We start from the raw sequence: 24,015 nt of genomic DNA, 5'->3' as shown, positions 1-24,015 counted from the left end.
TCTGTCCCACAGGACTTGAACTGGTGCTCCCATCTACACCCTCTTTCTGATGAACCTTTAATTCCTTCTTTTATGCTCAGTCTGCTTCAAAAATGCAGGGAGAACGTCCCTAAATATCCAAACAGCCTAGAGCTGCCCAGCTGTGGCCCTGCCTGTGGCAGGGAGGTTGGAACTCTATGATCCTTGGGGTCCCTTCCAACTCAGGCCATTCTGTGATTCTATGATTCTATGACTGACAGGGCAACGATTCTCCACATACAGGGTCAACCCTGCTCAGGAAAGGGCAATAGGATGTGCCCCAGATGGGCTGAGAGCCTGACAGTGACACCCATGACTGCTGGATGTGCTCTGAGAATAATTATTAGGTGAAATCTCTCTGAGCATACAAGCTGGGGGGTGTATCTCTTAGGCTTTGTTAAGAACATGATGCTCATGGCTTCTCAGACCTAGACTAAGTCCAAACAAGTTTAGATTGGGCTAAGCTCCGTATGTTTAGAGATCTTTACACCCAAAAGTTGTGGACCTGTGAGGGTTAGGTGCCTCTGCAACAAGACCAAGTAGGGATTTTCAGGAGTCTGGACCCAGGCATCTCCACTCCACCAACATCCTTCTTCAGTGCTCAGATCTTCAAAGGAATCCAAACCCTTGTCCATAAAACATGTCTGTAGCTATCTGTGCTTCACCTGGATACACCTGAGCAGGAGGAAGGGAAGCACCTTGCAGGTGTGGGGAACAACTTTGGCCAAAGTCACTAAGCTGTTCCTTTACCATTTGAAGAATCATTTTATCTGCTCAGAGCAGGGACTCCACTACTTTTTTAGCTCTCATCTTCAATTAATCCTCCACACAGGGAACGCTTACCATTTACTATAAAGCAACAGCAGGAGAAACATCTTCAGTTCTTGAGGTCTTTAATCAAGGGTTGATACCTTCTGCCAGATGGGTATTACAACTGAACAGCAGACATAGCATTCGGGACAGGTTACTGAACAAAACACAACATTCTGCTGCACCACAACTGTCAAATTAGTGTAACAGTGTGTTGTAGTTTTGCGTGGTGGGGTTCTGGTGGAGGAGGGGGGCTGCAGGGGTGGCTTCTGCAAGAAGCAGCCAGAAGCTCTCTGCAGGCCCGACAGAGCAAACACCAGCCAGCTCAAGGCCGGAGTCACTGCTGACCAAGGCTGAGCCCATCAGTGATGGTCACAGCACCTCTGGGAATCACATTTAGGAAAAAAAACCCCACAAGCTGCTGCTTTTTGCCCCCAAAGAAGAGAGTGAGAAGATGTAAGAAACTGTGCAGACACCAAGGCCAGGGAAGGGGGGGAGGAGACGCCCCAGGTGCCAGAGAGAAAGATGCCTCTGCAGCCCCTGGAGAAACCCATGGTGGAGCGGGTGTCCCCTGCAGCCCATGGAAAAGGCCGAGACCCCACCTGCAGCCCATGGAGAGGCCCCAAGCTGGAGCAGGTGGAGACATACAGGAGATGCTGTGACCCATGTTGGAGCAAGCCCCTGACAGCACTTCCATGGGCAGAGTGAGAGATGAGTGCCAGAGCAGGTTTGCTGGGGGGAGCTTGTGACCCCCTGGGGGACCAGGCTGGAGCAGTCTGGGCCTGAGAGACTGAGAGACATTCCATGATTGATGGCTGCACCCCATAGCAGTGACCCACGCTGGGGCAGCTGGTGAAGAGCTGAAGCCCCGTGGGAAAGGACTCAACGTTGGAGAAGCTCATAGAGGACTGTCTCCTGTGGGTGGGACCCCACGCTGCAACAGGGGAAGGGTGTGAGGAATGCTCCTCCCTACTTCTCCCCCCGGCTAAGAAGGAAGACAACTTGTGAGGAACTGATCGAGACCCCCATTCCCCCAGTCCCTGCCCCTCCCTGTGCCACAATGCAGGGAAGAAGGGACTAAAGGGACTAAAGGGACTAAAGTGAAGTCTGCTCAGAAGGGAGGGGTGAGGGGAGGTGCTTTAAGATCTGGTCACATTTCTCATTACCCGACTGGTGTCCCTGGCTGTGCAGGGCAGTGTCATAGACTAGAGAGTTTTCTTTCCTTTATTCCATGTTGAGTCTGTTCTGTCCGTGCTGCTCACTGCGGAATGATCTCTCCCTGTCCTTATCTCAACTCCTGAGCCTCTCAACATATATTTTCTCCCCTGTCCAGCTGGAAAGGGGGAGTGACAGAGTGGCTTTGGTGGGCGTCTGGCCTCCAGCCAGGGTCAAACCACCACAGAGTTCCTCCTGGTTCAAAGTCCACAGATTTATAATCTATGAATAACACCACCATCATAGGATGATGCACTGATTTCAGGCTGCTGTGATCTGCAGCCCAACAACACTGCATTCCTGACTGCCCAGCTGGGAAGCCAGACTCCTCTGCCAGGTTTGATCTTAGAGTATAAAATGCCTGTAGTGAAGGAAATCATAAACCCATTTCACAGGGTGTGGACTGAGGCTTGCAGATAAGAAAATGCAAGTGTGAGTATTTGCCTACTGACAGACACAGGTCTTAGCAAAGGACACAGAAATTATTGTTACTATTTACCTGACTTCTGAGTAAAGCTGAAAATTTATGACAAGTTGCTTAAAATAACTGGTTTCTTCGTACACCGAGGGCCCACTTCTTCCAAGTGCTTTCTCCCGTGGCTCCCTAAGGGGGTAATTACCCCCTAGGGGCAATTTACGCTGTTGCTACAGCTCCCCGGATAGCAGTATCTTCGGGGACCTCTTGTGGGCTCTCTTCTAAATTGCACGTTGGATGAAGAGCACTCAGGAAAATGCTGTCGTGTTAAGCTGCAGACACATCAAAGAGCCTTTCACTTCACATGCGTCATACGTATTCAGTTTGATAATAAAATGCATCTAAACCCAACATGAAACACAAGAAAGGAACTGCGTTTAAAAGGGTGACTTTAATCCCCGAACGATGCTCATTTGTGCTTTGTCTTCTTTACAGAGACAGAAGTGAGCATACAGCATGTAAACAAGCTTTCTGTAAGGGGGCAGGATGCGCACACGACTTGCTGGCTGACAGCCGAGCTCAGGCTAATGTTGCTAATGCACACCTCTGCGTGGAGGGAATGACTGAAGTGCTCCCTTGGCCACTGTTTTTACACTTCCCCGCCACCCCTGTGAGGAACCCAACTCTTACCTCCAACCCCTGTCCTCTTACATGGCCCTTCCCTCACACTAACATCCAGGGCAAGCACTTTAAAGCCACCAGCTGCAATTTCACATAATACATAACCCTTTTCCAAGCCTTGTACATAAAGCAAGCAGCCTCTGGGGTGACTTGTCCGACAAAGGCCCCTTGCAAGATATTAACCAGCTAGCTTGTGAGAGAAGACCTGACAGCAGCTCACACTAGCAGGTTACACTTACTGGCTACAGTGTGCCCTCAGGCCCTCACCCTCTGCATACCCACACCCTGGCCCTGCCCCTGTGCCCAGCCAGTCCCCAGCGCTGGGGAGAGCCCTGCAGGCTGCAGGGAGGCCTCACCTGGGCAGGACCAGCACAAGGCCAAGGCCTGGTAGCACCACAGGGCTATTGCCTCTTCCAGGGCCACCCCGAGCCCGCAGGACAGGCGCCCCAGGCTCTCTGTTCCAGGCTGGGCACACAGGACCCCGCTGTGAGGAGGAGGAAGGCAGGAATCACAGAGTTACAAGGTTGGAAAAGACCTTTGAGATCATCGAGTCCAACCATTCCCGTCCTGTGCTAAACCATATCCCTGAGTGCCTCATCGACCCGTCTGTTAAACACATCCAGGGTCGGTGACTCAACCCCCTCCCTGGGCAGCCTGTTCCAGCGCCCAACAACCCTTTTGCTGAAGAATATTTTCCTAACATCTAATCTGAACCTGCCCATGCTCAGCTTCATGCCATTTCCCCTGGTCCTATCTCCTGTCACCTGGCTGAAGAGACCATCGCCCACCTCTCTACAACCTCCCTGCAGGCAGTTGTAGGTGGTGATCAGGTCTCCCCTCAGCCTCCTCCTCTCCAGGCTGAACACCCCCAGCTCCCTCAGCCGCTCCCCACAGGACCCAAACGCCAATGTCACGGTGAGGAGCCCCGCACTGGGCACAGCACTGGCGGAGCCGCGGCCCAGGGCGCGGCCACCGCCCCGGCCCCGCCGGCGGCGCCGCTGCCGCTGCAGCCCCAGCAACCACCGTGACGGGCGCGCGCGGCACTCCCGCCTGCCCTCTCTATGGTAAGTCCTCCGCGGGCAGCCGCTTCCGCCTCGCCGTGCCCATGGCTCCCGCGCGGTGCCTTGTGGGTGCTTGGCGGAGTTATGGTGGCGGCGTAGGGCCGTAGGGCTGGGTTGCGCGGGGCGGCAGGAGGCCGACAAGTAAGTGCCTGCGGAGGCGGCTGGGGATGCGCACGGGGTGGCTGTGGCGGGGTCCCTGAAGGGGAACGGGGCGGGTTCCTGGCGTGGGGACGGGCTGGGGCGTGGAAGGGTCCGGCCCTGAGGGGCAGCCGGGCGGGAGCGTGTCTGAGGGGAGGAGCGGAGGCTGCCTGGGCTGAGGCGGCCGGCGGGCCTCGCGGCGGGGCTCCAGGGGCCGGCGGCAGCGCAGTGCTCCTGCCCTGGGCTCGGGTGTCCGCGGGGGACGCGCTCCCCCGCGAAGGCCGCTTCCTCACAGGGGAGGCGTCGGTGTGAGGATCCCTGAGTAGCGTCAGGTTTGGGTCCTTGCAGCCCAAGCGGAATGCAGGCCGAGTGGAGGGAAGCAGGGACCGTTCCCAGGGGGTTTCTTAATGTTTCTTGAAATGATGTAGCCACATTGGGTCTGGTTCTTCACCTGAATTCACACGCACAGACACACACCCCCACCCCACCCCCCGTTAAAGGCAATTAGCACAGCTAAGGTCTGAGAGCAAGTGGCGTTCTTCGATCGTGGGTCCTACAGAGTCAGTGCCGAGGCAGAGCTGATGTGTCTCGCCGAGCTCCAGCTGACTCGCACCGTGTCACTGGAAGGCATCGGCAGTCCTTAGTCCGTAAGCCAGGGCTACTTACTGCCTTGCTTCTTGTTAAAGATGTTTGTGTTAATTTTGTTTTTCTGTGTGGTAGTTCCGTGTGCTCCCTGGTGGGATGTTGCTTGGAGCAGCCAATCTTGTTTTATGATTTTAACACTGAAGTCGTGTGTGTTGTGATATCAGTAACAGTGAGACAGTAACAAGTGCAAGCAGAGCATCAACAGATAACTCTCACTGGTGATATCACAGAAGCATATGGAGCTTTTTAATATGGTTTAAAATATATTCTTGTCATCCTTTACCAGCCAACCTTTTGGTCAGTAGGACTGGTGGCTTTATCTCATAGGTTTAAGGTTGCACTGGTTGATGGTGCGGCATTTTGGTGTTGGTTGTTGATGTTAAATTCTTGTTATGGTGGTTTAGGATCGCTTCTCTGTGGCAGCACTGAGTGCAGTGAGTGCTGACAAGGTGCCCGCACGGCTGAGGATGTGGTCAGGGTCTGTTTCACTCCTTTGCTGACAGAAGAATCGATTGTAGCTGCTGGAGCTCTGCACAGGTCAATCCCAAAGGACTGTGCTGCAGCGTTAGTGATGGGGTTGTGCCTGTACCAGAGAGCAGAATGGGGCCATGGAGAGGGCTGGAGCATTCAAATTGTGTGATATTTATCAGTATTTAATTATCAATACCATCCTAGGCATGGTATGGTCTGCATCAACCAGAGGTTCTGGTGATGGTACCTAGGTGCAGTTTGAGGAATACTGGAGGGATCGTTCCCCATAGGCAGTCATTTTTAGCGGTCGTTTTTCAGGAGGGGAAAGAATTTAGTTACAAAATGGCACCCTTTACCTAAGGGATAGGGGACCATCTCCTGACCAACTTTTAGTACTTCATAAATGTAGCTTCACATCCCTGGTACTGTGTGTCCCTTTTCAAGCAAGTTGGAATAGACTTTTCTTTGAAAATCTGAACAGTCAATGAAAAACTCCTTCAATTTTGAAGCTGATGTGGCAGGTGATAACTGGTGTTGTGTAGTGGGACTTGATATTGCTGCTATAATTCTAGGAATGATGTAGCTTCTGGTGAATATTTTTGACTCTAAGTTGTAGTAACAACTTTTTATATCCTTGATTCTGCAGTAGTTAAAATGACGACAGCGGCGAGGCCAACGTTTGAACCGGCAAGAGGAGGAAGAGGGAAAGGTGAAGGAGACTTAAGTCAACTATCCAAACAGTATTCCAGCAGAGACCTTCCTTCTCATACTAAAATCAAATACAGGTTAGTATTGTGGTTTTTTTTTCTGGTCTCATGGCAGAACAGGCTGGGAAAGATTTTTTTTTTTTGTTACAAGCAGTGCTCTGAAACTTTCCCCAGTAGATGTTTGTGTGTGTGACACTAAGCGAGCACCAGAGGCTGTGCAGGGCACTGAGTGGGCTGAACATCCCCAAGGGAGACTTAGGAGATTGAATGCATTGCAAGTAATTGGAGAGGTTTAATTTTAATGGGATTATTGCTGCTCCTCGAAGTAAATTGTCAGAAGAAGGTGAGCTTTGGACACCAAGTATTTTGGGCAGTTGGGTGGAAAGAGAAAGTTGTCACTGGGAACAGAAGGAGCCAGCTGAACTCTGGAGGGTGCTGTCACTTGTGGAGCAAGATGGGATTAGAGGAACGACGTTGAGCACGTCTTTAAAAGCAGGAAAACCATATGATAGTCTGGCAAAGGACTGCTGGGGAAGGTCACTAAGAGGAGTCAGGGAATCAAGGAATAGCACTCAGGCAGTAGAATGTGTTGAAAGAGCTGATATTAAGTGCTGTGGTTGGTTCATGCAGGTCCTGGGAGTGAACATTGCTTTAATCAGTGAGAAAGAGAATGGGTTCTTAGGAATATTTTCCTTTTCTTGAAACACATAATAAATCCTGGTTATCCTTTTTGAAAGATTACATGAGATCTGTAGTCAGTGTGATACAGATACTGAGAATTAAATGTCAGCCAAAAAATGGTTTGTGTTTGGCTTTTTTTCCATCTAACTAATGTTACTCTTGTCAGTGAAGTTGCTGTTAGGTTTTATACTCCCACTTTTCTGTTCACCTCTTCCCTACTGCCCCTTTGATTTTGAACAACACGTGTGGATAATGGAGTCAGAGTGCCTTGGAGAATAGGAAACCCACAGCACAAAAAGTGCTGCCAAACGCCTTTCGCTGTGATGGGAAAGCTGCTGGTGGCTGGTTTCTGTAGACAAAGCAGGGCCTGAGACACCAGTCTGGTGCTTTGACAGAAGTGTGTGAGGACAGGTATGTACAGGAATATACAATGCATGTTTTAACAAATCCCTCTGTTGGCGTGCGAGAGGGATGGAGAGGGCATTGAGTGTCCTCTGTTCTTTCTCTCAAATACCTCATACAAAGTTGTCTTTGTTGAATTGCCAGGACTAAATGATTGCAGGAAACATTCAGTGTTTCAGTCCCACTCATGTTGGCTTGAATGACATGGGGTTTGGGGGGATTTTTGCAGCTATATCAGGGATTCCAAGCTCAGGTTTTTAATTACAAAAGCAAATGAAATACTTCATCATAAAGACAAGCTGTGCACACAATGTGTTTATAATGGCTCAAGTCTGGGTTTCTTCCAGACACTCTTATTTCCAGCACTGGGTTCACAGAAAGGTGAAAGGAATTGCTGCTTGGTTTTAGTTTTTAGTTCTTTTCAAGATTTCCACAGAAAATTCAGCACACTGTAGGTGGAATTTAGTGTGGCATAAATATAAATAGTCTGTTGCTTTTGGCCAGTGGGTATGGTATAAAAAAGGGGAAAAAAACCCATGTATTTACAATATGTTTCACTAAAGCTAGTGTTTTGCCTCTCCTTCTAACCTTTTATTTAATGGTCTGGAGATGATCTGGTGTGTCTCTTGGAGGGGAACAGGTTTATAAAAAGTGTGTTCTAATCTTGGGCTTATCTGTGAGCCTTAGAGGCTGTGTTTGCTGCAGCGACTTGGGCTGCTGAGCAAAGTTGCCCATGATGCTAGTGGGTGTCTGCTGGGACACTGGGCTTGGACTGCTGGAGAGCAGAAAGTTTAGACATAGCTACAAGAGGTAGATGTGGCCATTCTGGTTTTGTAGGAATTTATGTAGGGTGTTTTAATCCATTTGAGAGTCACTGAAAGGAGTGTGTGTGTGTAATGCACGTAGAGAAGGGGGCTGATGAAAAGAGAATAAAAAAGCATTCATATACTTGGTACACAGTTCTTTATACTTACCTGTTCCCTCCAGGAATTATTGACCTCCTTCAAAACATTGCAGACTGTCAGCTTCAGCTTTTTTTCCCCCTCCCCTCATATTTAGACAGGCCACTCAGGATGCCCCTGAAGAGGTGCGTAACCGTGATTTCAGAAGGGAGCTGGAGGAGAGAGAACGGGTTGCTGCAAGAGAAAAGAACAGAGACAGACCAACCAGAGGTAAAAACAAAGAAACAAAATAAATTTAATCACAGAGTGGTTTGGGTTGGAGGGGACCTCAACGTCCATCTAGTCTTCACCTCCTGCCATGGGCAGGGACACTCTCCTCTAGCCCACGTTGCCCAAATCGCCATCCCACCTGGCCTTGAATCCTGACAGGGATCCAGAGGCAGCCACAGCTTCTCTGGGCACCCTGCGCCACATCCTCACCATCCTCAGAAGGAAGAATCTCTTCCTCACATCCAATCTAAAGCTGCCCTCTTTCCGTTTAAACCCATTGTTCCTTGTCCTATCACTCCCTACTCATGTAAGGAATCCCTCTCCAGCTCTTTTCTTATGTTGATACCTTTGTGTTGTCACTGCTCTTGCACAACACTTGATGGTGTAAGAAGTTTGCAGGATGCAGACAGCATGTTGGGAGAGCAGAATTTCAGGCATTGGTCTGAGAATTGGGACCTGTTGACCTGCAAGTGAATGTCTGCTGGCTTCGTGCTGGCAAAGGTAGAAGAGCATAAGCCATCCTGCAGGCCAGCTCGGACTGTGTGATTTGTAATGAGCTGGCAGCAAGTGTGTACAGCTGATAAAGGGCTCTTTTTGGTATGTGGACAAGAGAGATGGGAAGGAGAAGGGGAGTGATTCATCTTCTAGTGTTACAGCATCAGTCTAACAATGTGTTTTTAAAGTATGACATTCTTTTGGGTTTAGCCTAAGTGATAACTGGAATGAAAATCAAAAGGGTTTTTGGGAAATTCTAATTTTCAGTATTAAACTTGACAGAATGTAGGTGCTTTGGGTTTAGGTGTGAAGGTGGTGTGAGGCTTCCAAATTCACAGGCAAAAGCAGATGTGATTTGGACCAAACTAACCAATAGTAATGCTTTGGAGTGGTCCTCAGTGAGACCCCTCCATCTGGCTGTATAGAACAGTGATATTTTTTTGTTGACTTTTCTTCTTTCTTTTTGAAACAATGACTTAAAAACCTTTCAGAGGTCAAATTGTTATTTTGGGGATGTCACTGCTTCCCTTGAGGGTACCTGAAGGGATGCGGTTGGCGTGGGCATTAAGACTGAGAGCACAAAATAAGGATAAATTTGCATTTCTTACCCCAATGCAAGCCAAATTGTTTGTGAAGTTTTTTGCTTTCTGACATCAGATGTTTTTAAATGAAGTGACTTAGTCCCTTTTTTTTCTGTAAATCTTATTCCATAGAGCACACAACATCATCTTCTGTGTCTAAGAAGCCTCGGCTAGACCAGATTCCTGCTGCAAATCTTGATGCAGATGATCCACTTACTGATGTATGTATCTTTTTTTCTTTTCCCCTGCCTTCTTTCACTTTACTATCCTGCCTTCAGGATTTGCTGTAAATAGAATAAGTACTTTCATTTTAGGTCTGCTGAAGATTTATTTAAGGCAGGTTCTGACATACATTCCTTTTATCTAAAGTGGTTCTGAGGGTTCTGGTCCATGCTCTAGTGATATTGTTGGAGAGCACACAAAAACTGGGGAACTGAGAATGCCACTTAAAGTGTGGGGTGTGGGTGGCTTTTTGGACTCTGTCAACTACTGGGTCAGTCTGAATTCCCCTAAGGTAGAGCTCTTGAGGAATACTGACTGTCTGCATGAGCAATGGATTCTTGCTCTTTGCTCCTCTCATGCTGACATCTGGGAGTTAGGTCTGAGCCTTGACAATCAGCTGAGGCTTTTTTATTCTGTTATATTTGGTCATGACAATATTGGACAGGGTATTTGGGCACACTATTGTAGTGACTTACATTACAATGATTAGAAAGTGGTTGAGGACAGTTGTTTTGTAGACTGGCAGCTACATAGCATTTGAATTCTAAAAAAAAATTAATTGCAGTCATCCAAAGATCAGAAACATTTTTTCATCTCTACTTTTCTGTACAAGAGCAAATTATTTGTATTGTATTTGTTGCTGTGAGCAGCAAAGTACTTCAGAAATTAATCAGCAAGTTTAGCCTTAGCTGGGCAGACCAGGACTGTTTGGGGAGAGATATGTATATGTATTTATATAATTTCTTTTGTTTTTTTTACATACTGTCTGCAGTAAGCTTCAGAACTGAAAACTGGTTTTGTTAGTTGAGATGCTTCTTGTTTCCATTTCCTATTAGGAAGATGATGAAGATGAGGAGTTGGAAGACAGTGATGATGATGACACTGCAGCTCTTCTGGCTGAGCTGGAAAAAATCAAGAAAGAACGAGCTGAGGAGCAGGCTCGGAAGGTAAAATCTCACCCACTAAAGAGCATCTGCTGTTTGCAAACTGGTGTTTATTAAAACTGGGGTGCCTTCAGCACTTCAGACAAGTGAGAACTGCCAAGGTAAGTGCCCTTCAAATCGACTCTGGATTTGTTGTCAAGAATTATTTTCTTTAGTAGACAAACTGAATGTTTTACTCACTAGAGCATTGTATTTACTTCCCCAACCCTTTGTAAATGTGTAAAGTCAAGATAATCTTGTTTTTCTTATACAAGTCCTTCTATGAAGAGGATTATCACAACTAACCATATAGTGGAATTAGCTACATTATCCAGTGCAATTTCACTTGTTAACTAACTTTTATAGAACAGGAAATATGGAGGGTTACATTTATTAAATGAAATATGCTTTTTGATGCTTTTTCTCATGGCTGCAAGTTTTAAACCATGATTGGTCTTTAGCAACACTGATTCTGTGTTGCCTTGGCAAGGAGCACCAGTTGTTACTGGAAGAGGAGAACTTTTTCCCGTGATTATACACCAGCAAGTCTATTTGAAAAATGCAAAAATCAATTAATATGTCACTTAGTCTTTTCAGAACATGGAAAGTCAACTCGTGCATATCCTTCATGCCCCCCTACAGTCACTCTCCCTACAGACAGAAACACCATGTTCTACCCTTGAAGAGAGAAAGGAGTCTGTGTAGTTAGAGATCGTTTTCCCATGAGCGGGATCAAATCCAATGCTGTTGGCTTCCTCACCTCCTTGGTGTACTGTTGCTTGCTGGGATGGAGCGTGTTAGCAAAATTCCTGCCAGATGAATGGGCTTCTATTCCCAGAAACAGTCCCTAGCCTGTGTTGTCAAACTCATCAGGATTTAGGATGAAGTGTACTAGCTCTAATGTTGCATGGCAACAGGTCAGAGTCCAGGTATTTCATCTGTATTACCGAAGTGCTCTGCCTCTGCTGGTGGAACAGAAGTGGTAGATGTGCAGCATTCCCTCTGCTGCTTTTGGGCAGCTTTTTCTTTTTCTATTTGTGCTTAAATCATTTTAGTGCTTTTGAAAATGTGTTATACATCTTAGTCTGAGTAGTTTTGTATGTTGTTATATGTAGATTTTGTATTAGTGTAAGAAGAAAACCAAGCACCAACTCTGTCACCTTAGCATAACATAATCTGAGGTGGTTTTAGAACGTGCTACATAAACATACTAAATGCTGATTGGGATCTTTGCTGCTGTGACAACTTAATGTTTTGGTTCCTCTGCACTACTAACAACCTTACCACAGTCTAACGTACATGCTCCTGGTTTAAGGTTTTTCACAAGTGCTGTCCAGCAGAGACAGCTGGCAGTAAACAGGACATAGGATCCAGCACAGAGCAGGAACAGCCAGAAGAGAATAACATTTTAAATGCTGTAGGCAGCAATGTGCTTGACCACTCCTGGCTGACAGTATAACAATTTACCTTAAGAATCAGCAAGGCCTGTAAAACCAGCATGCGCTCTGCAGCTCTGGAGTTGGGTAGTTTGGAAGGCTGAAAGCTGTATGTGCTGTTTCAGGGCAGGAATTTTGCTGGAGAAAACTGTTGCTGTGTGTTTCTCCATGTTGATACTCCATCTGCCCCATGAGTAGTCTTTATAAAAGTGTTTGAAAATGTCTCTCATGTCTCTGTCTAGGTGTTTTGAAGCACATCACGCAGACGTGAAATTGTGTTCTGCAGTAACAACATGGTGAAAATTACTTTAAAACACTGGCACCAACTCTTCCCTGAATTCCTCTTGTGGAATGTACCAAACTATAAGTTAAGGGAAAAGATTCTACTGCAGCTCTTGTGCTCAGCTTACAATGAAATCTTAGATCTGTATGAGGTTTTCCCTCAGCCTGGTAGCTGAAGTTCTGTGTGTAAATTAAACAGCAAAACTTGTCACACTTCAGCGTGGCAAACTTGCATGCAGAAAATAATGGGGGTAAATTGCATCACAGCCAGCCAAGTGTAAGGAATGTTGTCTTCTCCGTGAAATTCTTGCTTTGTCACTAGAGGGTGCCAAAAAGCTATGAAGTATTAGTGTACTCCTTGGTTTATTTTGCTGTGTCTTCAATGGCATTAGTTTTTACCTTTCTGCAAGCTTCTCCCAGATGCAGGGTTTGTGGTGTCCAGCACTGTATGCATGCTGAATACATGCACACATATTTGAACTTAATACATCTGTTTCTTCCTAAAATTAGTATTTGCAATGGTGTATGTAACTGCACACCCACTACCTGCTCTGTTTATCCTGTCACTGGTTGGCAGCAGGTAGGCTCTCCTAAAAGTTGGCACCTTCAGTAAACAGTGGGTGCTCTGCAGGTAGTTGAAATTTTATTTTCTTGGGGTTTTCTTGGGTTGGGGGTTGGACCTGATGGTCTCTCGAGGTCCCTTCCAACCCCTACAATTCTGTGATTCTTTGAGAGTAGGCAACTGAGACTGCATTGACTGGAAGAAGTCAAAGTGAAGGTGGAGCACAGCCTAAAAAGAGTCTTTGGGAGTAAGGATCTCCCCAGGAAAGATCGATTGTGTGTGTTGGCTTTAGGGGTGCAGTCTGTTTAGATTATGCCTTGTTGCCCACAGCTGTGAAGTGAGGCATTACCAGCAAAGCATTTTATAGCCATTTAATATAAATCCCTTTTCCCTTCAGGTGTGTGGGATATCATATTATCATGTACTGCAAACCGTAATTTAAACCTAATTTTGTAAGTAGCCATGTGTTAGTCATCCAACTGCATTCAGAATGGTCTTAATTAACACAGGGATGTTTTATCTGCTTAAATGCTGTTGTGTGTAATAGGCAGCAGCAGTGGCAAGGCAAAGGGAAACTGCAGAGTGAATGCCTCTTCACTCTTCCCCATGTCTTTTTCAAATCTCTTTGTTATGCAGACAGGTTAATGTGTCTCTGCATCTTCTTGGAGCATGCAAAGGTCTTTGCAGGATGAAATGGGTAAAATACAGTAATATATGCCAAATTTGTGCCATATCTATTTTTTTCTGATACTTTAGTTATTTTGATTTATTAAAATGCTAGTCCAGTTATTTTTGAGACTTCATTTAAAGTAATCTGTATTCTTGTTAACTGATTTCACTCATTGCTTTGGTGTCCAGCATTTAAGTTCCCACAGGAGGAGGACTGCTCCTTTTAAAATGAGTGTCTAGTGAGACAGTGGTTAAAAACAAAAAATGACTTTTTTTTTGGTAAGATCATCATGCTTTCTGTTACATTCCCTTATGTGGTAATACCAATTTCTATAGAAATCCTCTAACTCTGATTTTGACAAATATTAGTGTTAAGAGGTTTTAACTTCACAACGAGATTTCTCTGTAAGCTGTGAAGCAAATAGTTTGTCAACCAAATAAGGAATTTCTGTCAAAGCCTGTTAACTTCTCAAAATGCTTAAATTCCCTTGAATTATGTAGCATTATTGAGCAAGTGCTAGCAGTGTTTTTTAAAAACTGAACATGGGGGGAAGTCCTGACTCTTCTCATGCCCTCCACAATTTTAACCTCCCAGGTTGTTTCTGGTAGACACTAAGCTGACCAGGAAATTTTAGTTCTGAAAGCCATTTCTGTGGAATAATTATGGGTCTGTCTGAAACTGTACAAACACTAAGTCTGTTGTCCCTGTGAGCTACCCACAGATGGCTTTCATGGAAACAGTTCAGTATCCCAAATTCAGCTGGATCCCAAATTCAGCATTTCAGTGCCCTCGATGCTCAATTTTCAAGCACTTCCTTAAAAGGTAAATTGAAGTAATTAAAACCAAACCCCAAACTAGTGAGCAGCTGTGTGTATGTGTGCAGTTTCAGCAGAGCTGTTTTAACATCCAGTCATTTTATGCTTATCTGAGAACAGGCTTAGGTTTTTTTGTTTTTCTTAACGGTTTTATTTCACACTGTTTCTCTATAACTCTGTTACTTTACTAGTGGTCAAATAACTCTGTCCTGTGTTTTCCCACATCACAGGCATTCAAATAAAACTTCAGAAAATGAATCTTGATAGATATTAACCTTTCCATTTAATTTTAAGGGTTTAACTAAAACTAGACTATCAAATCTGTGATCAAGAAAGAATTTCAGTAGAGGCAAAAGCAGATGGCAGATAGGTTTCTTCTCTAAATGTTTGAGACGTGCTCACAATCCTTACCCTTGCCAGGAACTAAAGATAACGTCCCTTTCCTTGTGGTCAGACTGAGAAGTCTGCACACAGGCCCTGCAGCTGTGATTGCTCTGTGCTCTTATTTTTTTGGAGTTTGAATTGGTTATTTGAATCGCTGAATTGCATGGAGCTGGCACTTCGCATAGGATCCAGTAACTGGGGAGGATCTCGGTGTTACTAAGTTTTGTTCCCTGCTGCTAAAGGCAGTGCTGTCAAAAAATTAGCATTAAAATAAGGCTTTGTGATGTTATTTTTTAAAAAAAATATTTTTATTTTTGCAGCCTTCAATGAAATGTGGGTGTTTCAGGTCTTCTTTCAGCTCTGCAGGATCTATAAAAGCTGGGTAGGATAACTTACTGTAACACAGCAGAGTCATTTCAGGAATTCCAGCACTTTCTGTAAAAGTCATCTTGCTCTGTGCTAAGGGTAGTGACTGTACTAAAAAAATAACCATGGTAACAACAATGTTTTTCTTTCCTTTGCGGTCTGAAACAAGTGTGTCAAGGGACTGTTATTCTTACAGCAAGATAAGGAACAATTGTTTAGTTAAAGTTATATAGCTCTGCATCCACTCCCCACGCCCTGGCTGCGATGCCACACAGTGAGCTGAGTATCCATCCGCTTCCCCGGGGTATGGGGTTCCCTCTGCCAATCCAGTCTTATTCCTCACACTGTAATATTCCTGTTCTGTTGCCTGTGCCTCCAACGTGGTGGTTACAGCATTGCTGGTGCCTGATTCATCTCCACAGATTGTGGGTGCAACAGGCCGCTATTGAAAAGCGCAGCACTGCTGCCTGGACTGCTGGAATAACCCAGCAGTTGTTTTTACTTTTGCTGAAAGGGCTTGGGCAAAGAGCTGTATGCCTCCTCCTGCTGAATGGAAAGGCAGGCAAGGAGGAGTCATTTTGGAAAGGGTGGAGTGAATACAAATGATTATTTTTCCCCTTAGGCTTTTTTTTTTTTTCTGTTGTGGGTTTGTTGTATCCATAGTGGTTTAGCTTAATAAGTCTTTGTTCCCCCATTTAAAAGAGCACTGTAGGCTTTGGAGCAACTGGAGCTGCTGATTTTGTGAACAGCTGTGCTGGATCGTGCCTCAGAGGTGTGAAGCTCAGACAGCTATGAAGGTTATGTCTGGGCTGTTTGATTTGATACAACCCATGCTCCATCGCCTGGAGCGTCCCGGCTTTCAGTGGGGGAGTGGGCAGTGGAAGATTTATGTGGAAAATTCTGAAACATAATGAAAACCTCTTTTGGCTGGAGATGAGCATTTCTGCAGCTCTGGCCAGTGTATAACTTGGCTTAAGTGTAGATATCAGCTTTACACCACTGTGAGTTACACCTAGTATCCATGTCATGGCTCCTAATAAACAATATTTACTAAATTACATATTTTTTTAAAAAATAAATCTTGAACACCTTCTTTGGGAGGTTTTAGTGAAGGTAAATAATACAAAACAAAATCTTCAAGGCTAAGCTTCAGAACTGGCCTGCTTCTTAAAATTTGTAGCAAATATGTTGAAATGTCATCCAACCTAGAATAGCTTTGAAGGACTGAATTCCATAAATAAATTACCATGCATGCCAGGTCGTCTTTGTAAAGCGACTAACACTGTGGTGCCTGAACAGATCTATTCCCTGCTTGCTTTCAGACTCTTAATCTGGTGACCTTTAATGACAAAGATAAGCTTGTGCAGTTCTTTTACTACTTCTAGTCACTATGCAGATCTACGACAGCAGAGTTGTGTTTGTGAACAGAGCTAAGAAGCAGCCAAGGGTTGCACAAAGTGCCCAGGGGCTCTGCAGCATCTCTTGCTGTGAATACAGAAAACAAATGTTTAAAAACAGGATTCCTGGATGTTTTCTGGAACTCTTGTCACTGTAAAAGAAGGTTTGACAGCTTCTGTGTTACGTTCGTAATTGCTTTTAAGGTGCAAAAGTAAAATGTAATCATTTGAAATTCCCAAGGTTGCCTTTACCCCTTCTTTTCATCATAGTGCAGGTTTTGCTGCCCTCCAGTCCTCTGGAATTGTAGTTGCCTTGAGTGAATGTAGCAGTTTTAGACAGAATTCAGGTTGAGCTTGATGTGCCAAGTTGTTGGGGTCAGTGTACAAGTTATGTATCCCAGCTTCTGTGGTAGTGCAGTGGAGATGTGGTCAGTGAAGCCTGGATGGTGTCCTGTGTGTGTGAGATAGTGTGAGCAGAAGAGTTTTCTTCACTTTTTACTGTTTTCTCCAGATCTTGGGCCTACAAGCAGATGTTGAGATGTAGGTGTCTTAATCTGAAGCTAAGTCCTACTCTTAGTCTTGTACTACTGCTTGTAACGTAACACTTGTTAAAAGTGTTATTTCAGTTTTGATTTTCTTATTTTCTCTCATCACTTTTTGTCACTTCAGTCTGGTAATGCTTTTTTCATGATCAGAAAGCAAACTGTGTCAGGCTAATTGAGGCTGAAGGCTATTACATGGGTTTTGGAAAGCAGTTAGGATGATGCCTATCATGCCTTCATAAACTCTTATTATGGAAAACCTGGATGTGCATCTGTGTGTAATAAGAACACTGGAGTGCTGTATGCATATTTTTAATGAATTTTAATATTGGCTTTGTCTTCTTCTAGCGAGTCTGTTTATGACCCAATGACCAAGTGCTTTTCACTTCTCCCCGTGCATGGTGCAGAATGTTGGAGCCATCAGCTTTGTAGGAGCTGTAGAGACTAAATCTGAAATGCAGGAGGGGAGGGAGGAACTGTAACTTCCCCCCAGAGATGCTCACTGACTCCAGGGGACTTTTGGCCGTCAAAGAAACGCGGTGTGTGCAGTGCACTGTAGGTCTGCGTGTGTCAGCGGTGTGTAGCTGCAGTGTCATGCAGCGTGAACAAACCAGCAGAAGATGGGATGTGGGCGGCAGATCAAGTGGTGCCTGATGCAGGGGGTCAGTGACTTTGGGTCACAGCCAAAGTTCATGTCTCAGAGATGTGAGGGTGAGAGCGTGCCACGCTCTGCGCGCCGCCTCCAGAAGGGTCCCCCGAGTTCAGCTCTGAAGTGGAAAGCTGCTGTGTCTGTTTGCATATATAGGGCTTGGAAGAAGTTCTCTCTACAGAAGCATTTGTCAACAGGGGAGTATTAATTTCTTACAGTGCTTTTTATAGTGCTACCTTCTCCTGGGTCTAGGCCAGTTTGCATTTTTGGTTTGCAGTGTTCCTACATGCTTCTGAGATTTGTTCCAGACCTCTCTGTTGTTTCAGAGCCTCGCTGCTAATGGCGCATCAGAGATTAAATTTAACGAGGCAGAGCCCGCTTCACTTTGGACAGCACAGAGACCACTTCACATGCTTACATCCTGTTGTAAATATGCCTCAGGGGCTTGAACAGAACCTGATCACCTCTTGGTGATACTGATTTTCTTTTTTAAATTATTTTTTTGTTTGTTTGTACCGGTATCTTAGCTCTTGCTTGGGTTCAGATCAGTGCTTTGCATGCCTGTGCTCTGCTGTAGTCTGAGGGCTGCTTGACTGCCAGTTGGGAGCACAGCAGAGACTGCAGCAAGCTGGATTTCACTGCTGTCGGTTCCTCTATCTTAGGAAGAAAGAGGATGGTAAAACAAAGATTGGCATATTGTGAAGAAGCTGCATACATTTCCTGTCTGTAATCCACAGAGGAAAGAAATGTATCATTGGAATGTGTATTTCTAATGGGGAGGAAATTGCTGTTCCATATCAGATATTTTTACTCTGTTTCCTTATTTAGTGGGGTGGTGATAGCAGCTGAAGTTGGAACCAGATTTGGGTTTAGAGTGATGTTTGAAAACTCAAAACTTTGCATTAGTAACTCCAAACTGCTGTGGTTTGTGTTAAAGCTCCATGGAAACAGCAGCAAGGGCAGGTTTTGCCTGCACATGTTTTAATAAGGGCATAACAGGACGGTGTTGTGCTTAGGCAGTGCATCCTTTTGGGGAGTTTTTCCAATCCCTCTGGAAATTAATTGCAACTGCCTCTGAATGTTGTGTGTGTGGAGCAGTGTAATGGTAGGTGCTTTTTGGTAACTAAAGCAGGAGTAGATTTTCAAAGCTAAAATCTTTCCTGGTGATCCTGCATCATCTGGTATTCGTTTCTGTCTTAAGCTGGTGTTGCTCTTAAGAGGGTTGGGGTGTTTTATAGGAATATGCCATGTACCTGATCAGTCCAATTAAACAACCTTGTAAATTGTAGATAGCTGTAGTAATGCATCACTTGATATTGATTAAATGTCTGAAGCTAGACAACTCTGGGTAGCACCGATGTCCAAGTTCAGCCCTTAAACCTTGTAGACGCTACCACCAAGAAAAAGATTTCCTCTTCTGGGATCCTATAGCAGCCCCCAGCCATGAATTTTATGCAGCTTGGAAAGAAACCCAACCAAACACTTTCTGATCTCTTTGTCTTTAGTTTATGTCATTTTTGAAGGGGAAGGTTTGAGTCTCCTGTAGTGCTAATGAGACTTCAGTGCATTGTTGAAGTAGAATGTCTTCAGATCATACTTCAGTGCATAGGGAAGAGGAGACCTACTTAGTTATCCAAGGTAAAGAATTTGGTGTTTGGGGTTGTTTTTTTTTCTGGTACTTTCATCAAAGAGCATTCCTTGTAATACTTTTGAAGGGCTGTGGAAAAATATGTTGCTGTAAAGTGAATATTACTTATTCATTTTGAAGTCTGCAAATGTTTAAATCACTAAATGTACTAATGCAGCTTGGAAGCGTGGGCAGTGCAATCTACTTTGTGTTGCCTGTGGTGCTTCACTTCGGCTGAGTTACACGCTTTTGCCAATACAGGGAGAAGAAAAACTTTCTGCCTCTTAGTATTGAAACTCTTAAACAGCCTTATGACATCCACTGCTCAGTTTCCTCTTAAAATTCCTCAATATTCTTTTGAACTGGTCCCTGGGGAAGTTGCAGTTGTAAAACTTCAGCAGATAGCTGAAGGTGATAGAGAAGTTTCAACATGCTGTAAGGTGTCTTCCACCTAATGAATGTTGTATGATGTGCTTTCTCATGAGGATAAAAAATATCTCTTCATCTGTGTACAGATTTTAATGTAATAAATATGTAAATGGTAAAACTAGAATCTAACTGAATATTTGATGGAACATCAGAGGTAAGTAGAGCAGATATGAGTGTGGCTAGATTGCCAGTTTATTAGCAATGTTAAGCTCTTTAGAGTATCTTTTGTTTCTATCCTTATTCTTCTCACACACCTGTCAAACACTGAGCAAGGAATTAAAGCTCTGTGTGGGTGTTCACACTTAAGTAATGTTTATCTTTATCAACTAGATGAGGAAAATGGCCCAGAAAATTAATGTTTTCATTTCTGGCTCTCAGGAACAAGAGCAAAAGGCAGAAGAAGAAAGAATTCGAATGGAGAACATTCTGAGTGGTAACCCCCTGCTGAACCTTACTGGCCCAGCACAGCCTCAAGCAAACTTCAAAGTGAAGAGGAGGTACTGTGCAGTCCGTGCTGTGACACCCATCCCCTTGCTCCCTCTCCCTACTCACAGTCTGAGAACATCACCGCTGCCTCTAGTTTCTATTCCCTTCCTCAGATACTGGCACAAGTGATGGAATTGGGGTACTGATGCATGTAGTGATTGTCTTGTGCATTTCTCTGAACCTATCTCTCTGTTTCACTTAAAAAAGAAAGAAAGGGTGATGGAGAATTGTGTGTGTCTGATGTTGTTCCTAATGACACAACGAGACCAAAGTTCCTTGAGAAATGTGGTGTCTTGCACCCCTTTAAAACCTGTCTCGTTTCAGGGGTTTGTTTCTTTGGGGTGGGTTTTTTTTGGTATAACTGGAATTAATAGCAGCCTTTTTCTGAATACAGTTCTTGTTTGCAAATATTCCAGTTAATCTTGTGTTTATCAAAATTTAGATTAAAGGTTTGTTTCTTCTCTGTTAAATGGTCATTAGGACCACCTGTCTTAAGGAGCCTGCTTTTGGCAGGGCGGTTGGACCTGATGATCTCTTGAGATCCCTTCCAACCCCTATGATTCTGTGCTTATTTTCTGTAAAAACAACCTTTAGTCTACTGATACTCATCTCACTTCTGACTTGGGAGCATGTAGGAGGTGGATTAGGTTTGAAAGAGAGATTTTATTACTTTTTTTTCCCCTTGAAGACCAAAATCTGACCCTAATGACTAGCTGTTCCGTACATTGAAGTCAGAAGGCCTAACTTTTTTTTGTGAATTGCACCTAATTTTCATAGCACTGTACTGAAGTGAAACTTTTGTTTTCAGGTGGGATGATGATGTCGTCTTCAAGAACTGTGCCAAGGGGCTAGATGAGACCAAAAAGGATAAGAGATTTGTGAACGATACCCTGCGATCGGAGTTTCACAAGAAGTTCATGGAAAAATACATCAAGTAGTACAGTTTTATGTGCAGTGGTGCTGAAGGACTTGGAAGGTTGTTCCTTCCCCCTCCCTCAGACTTCAAGGCTGAATCCTGGGTTGTGAATTCCCAAATGCTTTTCCAAGATCATCAACGGCTTCGTAATTAATAACTGCAATGTGTCTGGAGTTTTTATTCCTGCAGTCTGTTTTCCTTTTAACTAAACCAGATTGTGTTTCATGGATGGTTTTCTGTTCATGTGCATTCACTTTTAGTGGCCACCTTGTAAATGGTAGAAAAGAGAAGTTGGTTCTCAATAAATCCTTGTAATTGTTTAAATTGCTTTCTGGAACAACCTGTGTTTGTAGTGATGGTGGTTTGATACTTGTGTGGCTTAGACAAATGTCAGAGTTACCAAAGGAGGGGAATAGCTGAGTGTGGTCAGTGTGAACTGGAGAGCTGTACTTCTTGCAGCAACTGGGCTTCCTCTTAACAGCTGGCTAGAAACAAAGATAATAATCTTCCTTTTCAGCTTCCTCTGACTGCCAGCTGAGTTGTGGGTTGGTGGGGTAGCTCTTGTTCTTGGCAGCCTCGCTTTCTGGGCTCTCTTGGCTCAGCACCTCTGGAGCCATACCATGTAATGTGTGGGGGAGCCTTGAGTGGGGAGTGCTCTGTGGAACCACTGGGGCTTCTTCCAGCTTGATAAACCATTGCAGCACTCAGTCCCCCAGCCACAACCATGAGGCTGCAAGGTTTGCTCTGTGTGTGCATGGCCCAGGAGTACCAGTCCTGTCAGAAACTTGTAAGTGGGATTTTTTATTAAACAAGTGATCTCCCTGAGGTACCATAGTACACTGTTTTAACTTCTGAAACATCCATTTTGACAGTATAAAATCTGAATGCCTGAAAAAATCTCTGTTGTGAAGGGCTTTATTTTTCCTTCCTCTGTCTTCTGAGCTGCGTTTGAAATCTTGGCTGAGTGATGCCCCGGATATGAACCTAACATTTGCAAAACGTAGCCACTACCTAGAAGGTAACAGTGACAAAACTCTGATGTTTTCAGGTGCAATTCTTGCCCTCTTCTTTGCCTGTATTATACTCAGTCTAGCTCATTCTTACAGATGTTGTTTCATGTTAATATTATTTCCAGTATTATTTCCAAGCTCTTAAGTGGAAAATATATCTGACTTTCTTTTTAAGGGAGTAAGTGTAGAGCACAGCATTCCTGATTTGTGCTGGGTGTGACTGGTATCTTGATATCAGAGCTCTCATTAGCTGTAGGTGCCTTTGCCACCCCTCCATTAGCTACACACAGTGTGCTAATGCCAGCAGCTAATGCCCATATTTACTTGGAAGCAAGATTTTCAGCATGCTTAGGGTCATGTGAGCTCCTACAGCTACTGGAGGAGTATGTATGTGTTTGTGTTACTTCTGCCACCTGCCTCATGATAGGGGTGATTCTTGGGAAGCAGAAAAATGGCTGTAGCTTGTGTTTCTGTAAGTTGGAACTACTGAAATCGTGGTATATAGGCAATGTATTTAGAAGGGAAAAAAAACCCCAACAACAACTGCACTTGTCAGAGCCTGGCAGTGGAGAAGCCAGCTGCTGCTTTAGGTCTGACCTAACTGCATAGTTGTCATGGCAACAACAAAAAAAATACATCAGTCTCAGAGTATTGCAAGATGAAATCGCTGTGCCAGAGCGAGCCAGCGAGCCTACAGCGTGTTGGAGAGGGGGGACACAGCTGAATGCCTTCAGGGGAGTTGTAAGAGCCTCATGCCATCATTTGTGTTCTGGAATCAACATAACCCTTTGTGTGGGGAAAATAATACTTTATAAAGTCAGGTGGCTGGGGCTGGATGAGCTCCTCTTCAGCTCTGCAGGTGGTTGGAGCACCTCCCCTGTGAAGAGAGGCTGAGGGAGCTGGGCTTGTTCAGCCTAGAGAAGAGAAGGCTGTGGGGGGACCTCATTGCAGCCTTCCAGTCCCTGAAGGGAGCAGAGAAACAGGAGGGGAATCAACTTTTTAAAATGGTAGACAATGGCAGGACAAGGGGAAATGGACTTAAGCTAAAGAAGGGAAGGTTTAGATTAGGTATTAGGGGGAAGTTCTTTACAGAGAGAGTGGTGAGGTGCTGGAACAGGCTGCCCAGAGAGGTAGTGGATTCCCCGGCCCTGGAGGTGTTCAAGGACAGGTTGGATGGGGCCCTGGGCAGCCTTGTGTAGATCCAAGCCTGGAGGTTGGTGTCCCTGCCTGTGGCAGGGGGGTTGGAACTCAATGATCCTTGGTCCCCCTTCCAACCCAGACCATTCTCTGATCCTCCATACCCAGAGGAACATCCCTGTCTTAAAACTTGCACAATGCATAGGTGTACTCAGTCATTTTTTCCAGCAGCTCTTTCCCTCCCTTGTTCTGGAGAAAGAGCTGTAGGGGCTGTGGAGCTCCAGGCTGCAGCTGTATTTGAGGTTTTTTCTTGGCATTATTGTTCAGCTCAACCACAGATCCTATCTCTAGCCTCCCCCCTCTGTGCTTTTGTATTTTAGCCTCCTGCAGTGTAAGCTGACCCACAGTCTGAGGACTCAGCAATACACAAGCACAATTTAATGATTAAGGAATCTCAAACCTTATCTCTTGGTGGGTTTTGCATCATTAACTACTGATTTTCTCCACCAGCACAGGAAAAGTGTAAAGTGCTTGCTGCTTTTTGTCAAGGAAGAGCCCTGTCCTTTCACTATTGATGCTGTCTTGATGTCTGATGTTCTACTCTGCTTCTTGCACTTATCTAGGGAAGGACAAGCAGATTTTTTTTAAGCTGCAGTGTGACTGTGAGTTC

At 44.9% G+C, this 24,015-nt stretch overlaps 1 protein-coding gene across 1 annotated transcript; it reads left to right on the top strand.

Annotated features, from left to right (window-relative positions):
- Positions 1-4,267: 4,267 nt before the first annotated feature.
- On the top strand, positions 4,268-22,024 carry CWC15 (CWC15 spliceosome associated protein homolog). Its single transcript, XM_084267581.1, has 7 exons — positions 4,268-4,341; positions 6,101-6,239; positions 8,304-8,416; positions 9,625-9,713; positions 10,551-10,661; positions 20,175-20,293; positions 21,091-22,024. Exons 2-7 carry the CDS (start codon positions 6,109-6,111, stop codon positions 21,218-21,220), a joined length of 693 nt encoding a protein of 230 aa, XP_084123707.1. The 5' UTR covers positions 4,268-4,341; positions 6,101-6,108; the 3' UTR covers positions 21,221-22,024.
- Positions 22,025-24,015: the final 1,991 nt, after the last annotated feature.

The sequence above is a fragment of the Gallinula chloropus genome, assembly GCF_964237585.1.
Source record: "Gallinula chloropus genome assembly, chromosome: 1".
NCBI lineage: Eukaryota > Metazoa > Chordata > Aves > Gruiformes > Rallidae > Gallinula > Gallinula chloropus.
The sequence above is the reverse complement of the archived record's forward strand: the minus strand, read 5'-3'. Positions and strand labels throughout refer to the sequence as shown.